The sequence below is a fragment of the Melanotaenia boesemani genome, chromosome 2 (genome assembly GCF_017639745.1).
Source record: "Melanotaenia boesemani isolate fMelBoe1 chromosome 2, fMelBoe1.pri, whole genome shotgun sequence".
Lineage (NCBI taxonomy): Eukaryota > Metazoa > Chordata > Actinopteri > Atheriniformes > Melanotaeniidae > Melanotaenia > Melanotaenia boesemani.
In genome coordinates this window covers 13,423,450-13,438,027 of record NC_055683.1, presented here as the reverse complement: position 1 = coordinate 13,438,027, position 14,578 = coordinate 13,423,450, and the positions used below count along the sequence as shown (strand labels likewise).

The following is a 14,578-nucleotide window of genomic DNA, read 5'->3' as shown; positions in this document are numbered from 1 at the left end:
CTAAGAAAGCTATCGAGTCTTCCTGTTTACCACAGAAACACTGAGACAGCAGCTTTGTTGTTGCTTGTTTTTATGTGTAGTAGTCACTGTCTTCCTATCAGTAGTCAGAACCAGGTTGGAGAATCAGATGATTTTGTGATTAGCAAGCTAAGCATAAGAAAAGCAATACTTTTGCCAATAAAACAACTTAAAACTGAAGAATTTCATTCTGCATCAGAGTTAGACAATGAGTTAGCATCCATGTTACAACACTGTGTTGCAGCCTGGACTTTCTACAGTTAAAGTATAGAAAAAAACTGTCTGAACCAGGAGTGCCAGGGTGTGGACATCTAGAACATAGCTCTCACTTGATCTGCTTTAAAGTAATTTGAAGTTTGATTTGTTAGAAATTATTAATTATTTCCAGGCCCTCTAGTATAACTTTTAGCTTTGACTTAGCTGTCAAGATTAGCTGACTTTTCAGAGCTGCACGTGCTCTGTCTGCTGTCTACTGCAGTTAAGACACTGACTACTTATAAGCACTACACACAAACCCACTTAAAATATAAATATGCCTTCAAGCTAGGGGCAGAAAAAAGGAAACAAAAAGGGAGGGTTACAGCAACTGAAGGCTAAACAACACCCAGCTTTGTTTATCCACTACAATCAATAGGATTACAAATTTTTTGTTAAGTTGAAGGGGCTGGTATCAAAACGGAAATGCTGGTGGAAAACCCACTCAGGAACAATGTCTTATTCAACCTAACATCACTACACCCACCTAGCCTCTATGTCAGGTTACCAAGGGTCAGCCTGTTCAGGAAATCCTGACATTTTCTAACATGATGAAGCTGTGGCAATCAAACTGAGTAGTACAGCTCTCTTCTTTTTGTGCCCTGTAGCTGAGTATTTATTTTCTGAGGTGGAAAAACTAGAGGAACTCCCGCTGAGAGACACTAGCTAGCACAGCCCATCCACCTCTACCAGACACAAAAACTAGCATCATTAAATATAATTATCTGACGTTAACATATGTGGTTTTATACTTTTACAGAGTTTGATGCATATTCAATCAAACATATTGAACACTAACAGCCAGTTAGCTTACAGTGAGGCCTGGAATCAGAAACAGCCTTCATGATTCTACTTAAATGTTTAAAAAATCAATACCACCACCTCTAAACCTTGCTGATTAACACTTTATATTTTCCTCATCTAATCCTCACACCAAACAGGGTGTAAAACTAACACATATTACATATGGATTAAGTGTTAGGCCGTCTATTGGTTTGGAGAAAACTGCCATTTATATAATTTGGCTTTTGTATAAACTAAGAAAATAAGATGAACAAGAGGAGTGTTTTGGGTGGATTTTATGAGCTTTAAAAGAGATCTTTCAATCTTTACACCTTAGTGTCAGTGTCGTATAGTTCCTCAGTCTGTAAAATGAATGCTTTTGCATCAGATTTTTTTCTTTTATATTCCTCATCTTTTCAACAGCTTATGAAAGTTCAACCTTTTTAATTTAGGAAATGGTTTTTAAGAGCTTCATTCTGACAGGCGGCCACATTGAATGGCTTCTTTTCTTTGTCATCCGTGGCAGCTAGGGTTGCAGAAAACACTTCTGAAGGGGCAAACAGAGGAGAAGACAGATGGATCATCTTTTATATCATTTTTTTATATATTTTCCTGCGTGCGTTCAGCTCGCTCTCAATAAGTCTGTCTGTCGTGGCTATAAGCCACAAGCACACACTGTTTGTTAGCAAACCAACATTTGCTGTGCATTGGCCCAAACATTGCGCTCTGCCCTTCTCAGCAGTTATGTGTTATTTTCATTTCAGAGGATATATGCTTAGACTAAACATATGGTGGTGTGATAAATAGCAACATCCAATGGAAACTGTTGACTTCTTGACACTGCCACGTAATGAAGGTAGTCATGATTCAAATAAAAACCAAATTGATCACATCGAAAAAAATCAAATACTTCCGTATAAGTTGTCATGTAATTATGCTAAAATATAAATATGGTGCGTCAGTTTTGGTCCCTTCTTTCCTGAGCGATAGTTCTTAGTTAAACCTCTGACATCTGTGGTCTGTTTTTCTCTTTGCTGCTGAAGTGTATAGTCTCATCCCAAGAGCTTAAGAACTCTCTAAGGCTCTGCTCTAGCTTGATTGTCTTTTCATGCTCACTTGAAGCTCAGTAGAGGGTATGCACATGATGTCATCATCCATGTGACTACTGGGTTACGCCTGGTAACACACCATCAAGTGGCACAAAGACAGCTGTTTTTATGACCGCAGACTGTTTGACTAGCTGGAAAACACAGAAACACTTATTAAAGCCAACAGATTCAGGAAGAGATTGCATGTAAATAGCATGTAGGCGAATGGATCAATTATACTGAGACAACTTCAATCCATGACAGCAAATGTGGATTTATGGTGAAAACCTTGTGTCTCATATGTTAGATTTTTAGTGGAAGTAGTTGTTGTAGGCCTCAATATTTAGAAAAACCTAGATAGGCTATATTGCATGCTCCATTTATAATCTGTAAGTTTTATAATTTATAATTTTCTTCACTGTTGATGAAGGATGGACGTACAGTAAACTTAATTTAATTTCATTAAAGATTATTGCTGTCTTGTTAGATGGTTCAATCACACTCTTGACATGCCCCTTTTTTTTAACAGGGATCAGTTTACAAATCAAATGTTTCACAATGTTATAAATCAAGGTAGTAAATGGTAAAAAGTTTATTAGAAACTGCAATAAAGAGGCAAAAAAGTCTGCCTTCTAGTGTTAATTTTGATGGGAAATTTTGATTAAAGGTGTAGCCCGCATCTTCTGACTAAATTTTCATTTAGGTTTAGTTAGAATTTTTTTATCTAAATAATTTTACTTTTTTTCAACTAACAAAATATTTTAGTCATCTCAACAGTAGATTTAATCCTCATTTGTGCTCTATGTTAAATATTCATATGAAACTGACAAACTCGGAAGAAAATTCTGAACTCCACATTGCCCTCTAGTGGATGTATTGCCTAACAATCAACAAAAATGACAAATGGGAATATGTGGGCAGTGGCATTTATAACCTGCGTACCTATTTATGTACATAAAAGCATAAATTAGGCTTTTAGGCTAACTTCACAATGCAGGCAAAAGTGTCCCAAATGTGATGAAATTTTTTGCCTACATATGACCCATATCTGATTTTTATGACATTCTGAACAGCATTAGTACGATCTTTTCAAATCTGACTGGGGCCACTTCCATATGTAGTACTAAATGGCATACAAATCCGATGTTTTCCAAAAGCAGCATCAGTCTGAACAGTCACATTTCATTTCATCTGACTTTTACGTCACTGAAGAGCGTCACAATTATGCATCAGAGGAGGTAGGATGCAAAATAATATCAACTGTAAGACAAGGCAAGGTAGTTTATTTGTATAGCACATTTCATGTACAGGACAATTCAAAGTGCTTTAAATAAAAGATTAAAAACAAGATAAGTTAAAAAGTTACTGTGTAGATTTTATGCATATGCTGTCATAATGGAGGCTGTAAGGACCCAAGAGCAGACGAGAAGCCTTTAGATCACAAAAAGGTTTTATTTACAAAAAAGGTAATATGCTGGTGTCGGGGCAGGTTGGCAGGCAGGCAGTCGGGCAGGCAAAAACAGTGGAGTCCTCAGGGACAGCGAACTGGCAGGTGAAACTTCTGAACAGAGTTGAACCAAATGTTATTTCATACAGGTCATGAGCAAAGAACCATTAGAAATCTGAAAAAACCAAACCTTTACCACGCAAATGCAAGCGACGATCCGGCAGAGGTTTGTGAACAGACCAGGGCATAAATGCTGTTTGGGTGATGAGATGATTATCCACAGCTGTGAGAAACCTGCTGCCAGAGACAGACACTCCTGCTGCAAAGAAGGCACGCCCACATCCATATGCACACACACACACACAGACTACTGCCAGGATAAGCTGAGTCATGACATATGCAGATGATGCACAACTATATGTGTCTCTGTCACTAGACGACTGCAGCCCAATAGACTTACTGTGTCAGTGTCTGGAGCAAATAAATGAGGGAGAATTTTCTACAATTAAATGAAAACAATTATTCTGTTTGGTAGACATTTGGTAAACACCTGAAGAATCCATACACACACATGTTTACGTAGCGGTGCAGGTCATTTTAAGGTCATAGACTGCTCACACTGGAGTTACATGAAGATAGCATTTAAATTATAATGTGAACAAACACGCAAAAAAATCCTATCACAGCAAAAAAACTAAATTGAGTCATTAATAACATGACAATTATGACATCTTTAGGTTCACAGCTTTGCAAAAGCACCTGTAACTCGTGCAATAATGCTAGCTTTAGCATGCTTAGCTTTGCATGCTAAAACCCACCAATTAATTTCTTAAACAGGGAGAAAAAAGATCCCAGTTGGACTTTTGCAGTATTTTAAACCAGTACCATATCCAAAAAAGGTCAAATGCTTTGCAACTCAATATTTAATGTTTATGTTACATTTGATTAAGAGGATTTTTCAGTAAAACAAGTAAAGCGAGATTCAAAACATCTAAAAGATCTTTTCTTCTGCTTAAGGGGGTCAACATGACCAATGAGATTAATTCTGGTTGAATAAATGTTGAATAAGTTAATTTTGCTGTTTTTTATTGGGCATATTTACTTTCCCAAATGTCTGTGCATTTATAAGCTCAGTGGCTACTCCCATAAACATGAAAGAATCTATCATGTTAGCTACAAGTCAAGTATGATGATACTGAGTTGCAGTTGAGGCTTCTTACAGGTGTATCTAATATTGTGAGAAAAGTTTATAACTTCATGTTGTATCATCTGGTGGGACCAAATGATCTCCACAGGGAGTTATTAATAACTCTGAACAGCACAGTTCAAGACTTGAAGAACTTAGCTCTTTTGGAGTCTCCACTTTCCAACCCAAACAGCGGGACAAGAGTAAAGCCGAAAATCAAAAACTTTAAACTGCCTTGTACTTGGTTTTTGAGCCAGCTTCAGCATACTGCTAGTTTATGGATAACTTTATTGTCTTGTTCCAAAATATATCTAATCTGGCTGAGTAAAGTAATAGAGCCCTTCAGTCTTTGATGAAAAACACAGTCGTTTGGGGCAAAACTAGCACAGCACAAAAACAGTTTGGAGACTGAGGTACAAAGTTCAAATGTGAACAAAGAACAATATAAAACACATTCTGATAACTTACTTATGACTTAATGTGTTGTCCAGAATAATTAAGTATCTTCAAATTCAGTGGCAAGTCAGAGATCATTCTGGTTCTGATCCACATTCTTTTAATCTTTGTTTATTCAACTCAACTTAAATGCTCAAGTCAAAACTTCAGGGCTGGATTTCCAGCTTCTGAAAAAATAAATAAATAAATACAATCTGGTAATTTCTCTAAACTGCTAATTACAAATATTCTACCATGTTTTTGTCTATTATAGCTGAAACCAGGTCTGCAACCTTTACGATCCAAAGAGCCATTTTTATCTTAGCCCAGTTAAATAAAACTGGTTTAGAGCCACAAATGTTACGAGACCTTTTAAAAAAAGACAACTTATGGATCCAATGTGTTCCAACCTATTGATGAGGGAAAATAGATTAAAAACATATTACTGGTACTTGTAGTGTCAATATGTTGTGGAAATTCGACGTGATTATCCATGAAAAAAACTGAAATATTGTTAAAAACCTGGATTTGTTATTATAGCTATATTTAAAAACATTAGTTAGTTCTTTAGTATTTTTAGTATTATGTATTAAGGGCCATTGTGGAAGGTCTAGAGAGCCAAATGCAGCTCTGGAGCTGCAGGTTAATACACCCCTGGCCTAGACTGCTGTAATTTACTATACTCAGATATGAGTCCAAGCTGCCTCTGTTGCCTCCAGTTGATTCAAAATGCGTCAGCTAGACTCATTACCAGGACAAAAAGGCACGAACACACCACTTGTGTGTTTACCTCCCCACATTGGCTTCCTGTTAGATTTCATATTGATTTTTAAACATTACTGCTCACCTTCAAAACCTTAAATGGCTTCGCCCTCAAATACATTTCAGAATCATTGACCTCCCCTATTACTGAGATCTGTACATGGTGCCCTGCTCGTGGAGTCCAAATCAGAGAACACTCTTTTTTAATTTACTGATACATTGGATTGCCTTTATTTTTATATAACTGAAAAAGGACATATTTTCTTAATGAGTCGTTTTATTTACAAATCTCAGGCCACTATTATATTTATCCATTTCTCCCATTAAGGTCCAACAACCATTACTTTTGATTATCTTCGTCCAGATCCTCCTTGTAAATTCCAAGACCTCCTGTTTTTTATATTATTTTCATTAAGAGTTACAGAGTTTTCATTTAAACTCAGTTTTATGGTCAGTAAACTCTTATCCTGCCCTGTTATTTGATGAATCCTGGTCCCTGGTTTAAATTTAAGGGTTTTAAGTATTATTTTGTTTATTTGGCTCACAGTTAAACTGACATATATCTTTATTAGGGGTTGAGTTTAAATGGGAACTGAGGAAAATGTTAATATTTGTCTGCATTCAGTTTTCAACTTTTGTTACATCCACACTACTAATTTTTAGTGCAGTTTTTTAAATTCAATTCAGCCTAATATAAGTGTCAAAAAGAAGAAGGGAAATCTTCATTCATGTACTTTATCTCAGCCACTTCTACCTATAAGACCATTTATTGCACTAACGGAGAGGTACCTCACACACTTCCTGTATTTCCCCAGTTTGCTGTTGTTCAAAGACACTATTTTATCCCAGCACCCTGCTCATGTCAGCGCTGCCTCTGGAGAGGTCAAAGCCAAGTATTCCCTATTTTTAAAAATGCAATAGAGACTCCATTATTTTGCACACATAAAACTAAAGTCCTAATGTTTTATTATTAATGCTAGAAATGTATTGATTTATTTATGAAAGTCTTCTTTTGTCCCCTCTTGACTCTCAACGAGGCTACAGTAGAAGTGGCACAAAATCAAAGTAGAGGCTGTTATGGTTCCCAGCACCCCTGACTGTGTGTCTTTGTCTATGGCAGGCCGTTGTATGTGACGCTGGTGTTCAGCACCAAGGGACAGCGGTACCTGCGGGTCGGGCTGGCTGTGCCTCTGTTTGGTTCGGTGGCCTGTCTGAGGAGGATGGTGGCTGACGAGGGGAAAATTTCCCCAGACCAGGTAACTTAAGAAGGAATAAATTCAGGGTTCAGACTACACTGGGGCTTCGGGGGAGTGTGCACCGCAGCTTCATACGTCACGTGTACCTGCACAAATATTGATTTGAGTTGCAAATATTACTTTGAGGAACATCTTAATTTTATTGCTGAGAGTTCTTCTATAATCCACTTTAACAGTAGGAGTATGTATAATAACTTTTCTAAGATTAAACAGTTTCATCACAAATTTTGTATAGTAGCAGTTTCAGAGACGTGGCTCAGTGATGAGAAAGAACTACTTGATGATTTAGAGGGTTATGAAATGTTTGGGAGAAACAGGAGAAATGAAAGGGGAGGTGGTGTTGCGCTGTTTGTGAGAAGTGACTTTAAATGTGAAGTGATTGAAAATATGACTCAGGTTATTGACAGTTTGATGGAATGTTTAACAATTGAGATTAACTTTGAGAGATCAAAAAATATATTGATTAGGATCCTGGATCCTGCATTGATAAATTTAACAAAAAGATTTTTATGAAGGTCACAATGACAAGGTGATATTAGTTTGTGGTGATTTTAACATTGATTTGTTGAAATCTAACAATCATACAAAGACTACAGAATTTGTTAATATTATGTTTAGTTGAGGCTTCTATGTACTAAATATGAAGCCCAGTAGAATAACCAAGGATAGCGCAACAACAATTGACAATATTTTTGTGAATTTAATTGATGGGAAGATAAAAAGTGGCTTACTAGTGACTGATGTAAGTGATCATTTGCCTGTTTTTGTAATGTTAGAAACAAATAAAAATTTCACAGTAGGAACTAGAAGGACATATAATTCGGTTAGAGAGAAGACACCTGTTTGAGGTCTCATTTAAAGTAGTTTTCTAATTATTTATCCTTTTAAAAACTGACATTAGACTGTAGTGGTTTTGTCCCTGTCTCCCGTGTAGATGTTACACAACTACTAATGTTGTGTAAGACTATCAACTTGATGTTAGCATGAAGCTATGTAGCAGTACTAATCCAGTTTTATGGTAGTGCTAGATCAGTATTAAGAAGGGGTGGGACTCAATTTAAAAAATTAAGTCTCTAGATTTGTTGCTAGTATCTGTTTTTGAAAAAGAGTTGCTAGTAGGGTCTGAAAACTCGCTAAAAAGAGCGCCAAAGTCGCTAAGTTGGCAACATTGTGTTAGCCAAGCACTGACGTGTGCATCAGTGTAATTGGTGTATCAAGAAATCATTATTAAGAGAATTTGGGAAACTCGTGTCATATTAAGTTTTCGGTGAGTGTATTGAGGGACTACATCAATTCAAACATTGGAGCTGAAAGTAAACTATAAAGATGCTTAAAGAATACCTCAGAATCCACGTTACTTAGTGCTAACTAAACCAGAGCTACATGATCCATTTTAATTTAACCACGAGGCTAGCAAGCCTGGTAGATGATTTTAAAGTAGCTACAGCATTAAAGTGTGAAGAACCAGTCTTATTTTGTGTGGAAATATATTTTTGGTAAAGAGGAAGGACACAAATCAGGCTGACACAGACTCCATCCTCAGTATCAGCAGCCTAACAATTCCCAACATCGAGCTTGCCACACAAGGCATTGTGGTCACAAGGATCCAGTCTCCCATCAACATCAGACAGTAAGCCAGAACCGCTCCCCCTACTACCCTCTACTACGACATCAAGCGCCACATACTGCAACCAAAAACAGCCATGTTGCCTTTTTGAACCTGATGCAAACATTTCCACTTGGTGATCCAGATTATTCATGTGAAGATTTTTGTGACAATGGTTATCATAGCAGTTTTTGTGTGTTTGTGTTAGAGCAATTTACACAATCATTTCCTTTCTTAGTTTATGGGCCCCCTGAGGAAGTATTGCCCACCCAGTGGCCATCCCATGTAAAAAAGTCTGGCACCACCACGAATAGCATTTTCAATAGTTTCTCCTCCCCCACTGCATTCGAATGTTCACTTGAAGTCTCCACCGCATCCAAAACCAGTTAGTATGGAGTTGAAGTGGCTTATAAGATGATGAGTGAGCATCAAGGCTGGCTTGTTAAGGGTGCATAACACCTTCAGTGGTTCACTATGGAGGATGTGTCTGTCTTTATAGACAAATTAATAAGATAGTTTAAAGTTTTTTTCTGAGATACGATATGGGTCACAAGGTGCCTCAAACCTCTCCACCTCCCCGAGGAACACATTTTGTGTCATCATGAAATCATTTTTAGCTCCTGGTGTTCCTGCAAAATGTTGATTTGGCACCATGGAGACATTAGATTATGTCACTTCCAGTGTATCTGAAAGCTGGCCACTGTATTTGCAACAAAAGGGACAACTGGAAGGAACTTTCCGTGTGTAGGGTTGAGTTTTTGAAAAGGTCCGAAGTGTGCTCTTCCTGTATAATGGCCCCATATTAGTAAACTAATTGGTATTTTGTGTGTGTATCTGTTGATCCACAGGTAATCCTAACAGAGGTTTACTCCACGGGGTTCCAGCGTTCCTTCTTTGACGATGACGATCTAACGAGTATAGCTGAGAATGATGTCATCTACGCCTTTCAGGCTCCACCGCTCTACATCAGAGGAGGCTCTGCTCGGATCTCAGGTACCACTGAAACTGAAATCCCTTTTTATCTTCATTCTTATGCATATTGTTTTATTTTTAGCCACAACACAAAGCATACATTATCTTTGAGTATTACAAGTGGTTTATGATACTACATTTGTATTTTCCCCTACTTTAAAGTAGATGCACACACAGATCTGTAAGCAAGCAAACCCATTTTATTAATTTAGTTAGCTTAATGAAACCCTGAGGGAGAGCACCTACCTGCAGGAGGTCCTTAGGGAGCGCATTAAGAAGTATATAACTCTGCAAAGAGCTGTGTGAATTACATCCCCCCTGTGCAGGTTTCCCTTGTGCTATCAGATTTATGTCTTCATCTATTCCCAGCTACTGATGTAAAATGTGCGCTCAGAAGTACTTCAGTGCATAGTGACCCCTATTTCTTCCCTGCTCTCTGACAAGCTCCCCTGGCTTCTCCCAGGCTTCATCTACAGGAGTTGATACAGTGACTCTTTATCAGCTTTCAACACTCTTGTGTGCACAGCAGATTTTCCTGTCAGTCACAGTGACATCTGCTCCCAGTGAGAATACATGTTTCATCTTATAAGAAAATAGCAGGATATGTTTGCTGCAAAGTGAACGCAGCACATTAACCAAGCAGCCACAGCGGATTCAGCCCTCCATCTGTGCCAACAAAGGATAGATCCGGCCATCTTTTTTTGAAGGGGGGTAGTGCAAAATCACAGTAATCCTGCATACAAGAAAACAGACATGCATGCACAGGTTGAGTATACTCTTGAATTCCAAAAATGTGTGTGCTTCATAAAATAATGATTGCCACTAATGCAAACCTCAGGTAATATTTACTCAATAACATTTCTGCAAAGCCCACAATAAACCTTTCTTTCAATCTTTCCTACATTTCTGAGGGGCTACATTGCAGCTTTAGCTTGCAGGATCTAAATACCTGTTTGAGAAATATATTTTTAGCCATTTTAGACTTTTTATTATTGTCAAAACAAAAAGAAATGGGTTTCATCTTCACACACGTTTTATGTGATTTTACAAATGCAAAATTTTTTGAACTTCAAGTTGCTTGAATACAAAGATGATGAGGCTGGATATTTCCTTTCTAGCTGCAGGTTTCATTCAAAGTAGTTCACTGAATAAGAATTTTTTTAATTCCAGGGAGTCCCCAAATGAACCAGGGTTATACAGTTTCTTTATGTTTTTGAGTTTGTCATGTCAAACACCTAAATATATGCTCCTAAGCACAGAATTTTTTTATGGTGCTGTATTTTTCTGTGGAAACACTGCAACTCTTGTATTTCCCTTGTTTCCTCTTATTTCAGGATGTATTGGGGCTGCCACCAGCCAATGACAGCACTTACTTTATAGAAACATCCTACTGATGTGTTGGCACTTCTGCTTCAAGCTGTAAAAACAGTTAATTAATAGAAAAACAAGTTAATTTTTTCTTTACAGCTTTACTCTCTGATTGTAGCAGTCTTACTCTTACAGTCACTTTCTTTAACTCACTTTAATCCTGCTGTTGTTTTATCTCTCCAACGTTTTTAACTGTGAGGACAAATGTTTGACTGGTGGTTGTAAATAATAACTGCATGCAAAAACATTTGCACCAAATATTTTACTTTTGCTATAGAGATTTAAAAATGCAGTAAAAACTAAATGTAATGAGGTAAAGTGATAATTAACCAGTGTTTTATGTTTTAATTTAAATTTGGTTGCTTGTCCTGTGTGTCCTTTTCATGAAAACTGAATTTTGAATGTATAACCCTTTAAAATCCATTTATAGGTTATTCATAAATACTTGAACTCTCCTCACCAGGTCCTACTGAAGAATAAATGTAGACCTTTTATGTGCATTAGTAATGTTAAGGAAAGGTTGTCACAGTGGTGAATGTCCTTGGGCATCTAGTGAGACAATACTATAAGTTTTGAGTCTGCACTGAAGCTTTCTACAAATGCACATCTTTGTGTGCAAGTGGAGAAAAAGAACTGTAACTCTGTTTTATTATTCCGCACTGTGCTTCTTTATGGGTACTTTCTTTGCTACACACACTGGATCGGTTGACTTTTAGTATTTGAAGGTAACAGTAAATCACGGCCATAAGTTGGATTTAAGGCATCCAGATGTTAAAGGTTTCAGAGACAGCATGAGGTAAAGAGCTGTTGTGAGAAAAAAAAAAAAAAAGACATACCCTTAGATTAAGCCAAAGGCAAACCAATGATGGTGCGATCTTTTCCTCCCTGCTGCAGTCTTCAAATTAGTTTCTTACATCATCTTCTCACCCTGCATATATAATCTTTCTGCACACTAAAGTTATGATTTTAGTCTCTTTCCTTATAAAAGTATATTGGATCATAGGATTAGTAATTGCCCATCATTGCTGTCGTCTTTTGTAATGCAGTTGTTTTTGCAGAACATTTGTTAACTTTTAACTGAGACCACATTTGAGAATATCGGAACTTCCATGCTGAATTAACAGCCAGCTGAGCTGCAAGAAAATGCATGGCTCTCACCTTCTATGCATGCCATGAGCCAGCTGTAAACAATCTTGATCGGGTCAAGGCCTCTTACCTGCCCAGGTTCTACAGGACGTATCCAGAGCTTTGAAGCTGAGCTCGCAGGTAATTTGCTCGCTGTCTCTGTAGAAATTAACATCCATGAAAAGCAGGAGGTTTATTTTTATCATTTCTCCTGTGAATTATGATGCTTTATTTTGGTGGTAGCTCAGACGATTCTATGAAGTCATGTTAGGTCTGTAGTTGGTCTCAGAATAAGTCCCTGTTACATATAAGAATGTGGACTGCCTCTGAATTTATTTAACACTTTGAATTTGTACGCAGATCACCCAGGACACATGTTAGCACCAGGTCTGAAATGAACAGTAAGTCTGATCCACTTGTTGGGTAGATATCGAGCTGCTGCCTGCAGTTTGTATTGAACAGACTTTCCTCCACTGAAAGAAACATAAAGCAAGAGAAAGATTTGTGAATCTATAATTTCATTAAGGTTTCTGAATGGAGTGCAGGATTTTGCAGGGGTAGTATTGAAATTCTAGTATTTGAGACAGAGTGGCAATATACATTTTTACAAAAGTGAATTAATATTAAATGGTATGAGCATTTTATATATTGCTTTTCTATTCTTGCTGCACACTTGAAGCTCTTTTACACCACTATCCACATTTATTCATTCAAACAGCACCTCTTACACTGACTTAACTCTGCAGCGTGGCATGTGTGGACTGTGATGTTTTGATTTTGACAACCATGTTATTAGATTGGAGTATTCGCCTTGGCTGCATGAGATCCCGCAGCCTGAGACATGCGCCTTTGAGAATTTCAGAAAGGTACCTGTTTTTATTATCAGAGGTCAGCATCATAGAGGCGGTATTACATTGCCTTTAGATTCACAACAGTTTCGTTTTTACTTTAGTTTGAGGGTATACTTGAGTTTTAGAGCACTCATTGCTCATGATAAAGAGCACTGAGCACCCAGGATGTTTGAGAATGTATTCAGTCTATTAGATGAGAAGTGAAACATTTCACATTGCAGTGGCTTCCTTTTTGTACATTTATACCATGAAAAGGTCCCATTGTTGCAGCAGCAACAACACATCACAGTATCAGAGCTTTAGCCATTTTATTTCCCAAAAAACATTGACCTTCAGGTGCATCAAACACAGACATTCTCTGCATACCACTGTCACTCAGGGGGGTGCTGTAATATTTCTGCAGCCACAGTGTGTTTTCTGGGAACCCCACAATGGAGTTCCTGCTGTTTTTTCTATCCATTACAGCTTAAACCAAGTGGCTAAAACAGTGTGTTCTTATTCCCTAAGCTTTTCTACATGTAAACTTCTGGGATTGCTAAGTTGGATAGTTACTTTAACCCAGACTAATATAGCTTAACAGTTAGAAGCTTTGTGTAAATTTGAACAAATTACAAGAAAATGAACTCTTTTAACAGCTCAGAGCCACAAGTGCTCGGTGGAGACATTTATTCTTCCCAAAAGATCATCTCTGACCTTGTGGCTCCTGAAACCTTTAAAAATTCTCTTTCATTTTGCAATATTATCCATCCATCCATCCCTCCATCCATCCATCCATCTATCTGTCCATCCCTCCATCCATCCATCCATCCGTCCATTCCTCCATCCGTCCATCCATCCATCCCTCCATCCATCCATCCATCCATCCATCCGGCTGAGACCATGGTCCTCAGCCGGAATAGGGTTGAGTGCTCTCTCCGGGTCTGCAATAGGGTCATGCCCCAAGTGGCGGAGTTCACGTATCTCAAGGTCTTGTTCAGAAGTGAGGGAAGAATGGAGCGGGAGATCGACAGGCAGATTGGTGCAGCATCTGTAGAGATGCGGACTCTGCATCGGTCTGTCATGGTGAAGAGGGAGCTGAGCCAAAAGGCAAAGCTCTCGATTTACCGGTCTATCTACGTTCCTACCCTCACCTATGGTCATGAGCTGTGGGTAGTGACCGAAAGAACAAGATCGCGAGTACATGCCGCCGAAATGAGTTTTCTCCACAGGGTGGCCGGGCTCTCCATTAGAGATAGGGTGAGAAGCTCGGTGATCCGGGAGGGGCTCAGAGTAGAGCCGCTGCTCCTCCACATTGAGAGGAACCAGATGAGGTGGCTCGGGCATCTGGTTAGGATGCCTCCTGGACGCCTCCCTGGTGAGGTGTTCCGGGCACCTTCCCACCAGAAAGAGGCCCCGGGGAAGACCTAGGACGTGCTGGACGGACTAC

At 38.4% G+C, this 14,578-nt stretch overlaps 1 protein-coding gene across 2 annotated transcripts in view; it reads left to right on the top strand.

The window, feature by feature from the left end:
* usp43b (ubiquitin specific peptidase 43b) overlaps positions 1 to 14,578 on the top strand; it is a 93,792-nt gene that overhangs the window by 39,794 nt on the left and 39,420 nt on the right. For both annotated transcript variants that reach the window (XM_042006590.1, XM_042006583.1), the window contains 2 exons: positions 7,095 to 7,230; positions 9,685 to 9,829. In XM_042006590.1, the coding sequence (XP_041862524.1) occupies positions 7,095 to 7,230; positions 9,685 to 9,829 (281 nt within the window). The remainder of the gene's footprint in view (positions 1 to 7,094; positions 7,231 to 9,684; positions 9,830 to 14,578) is intronic.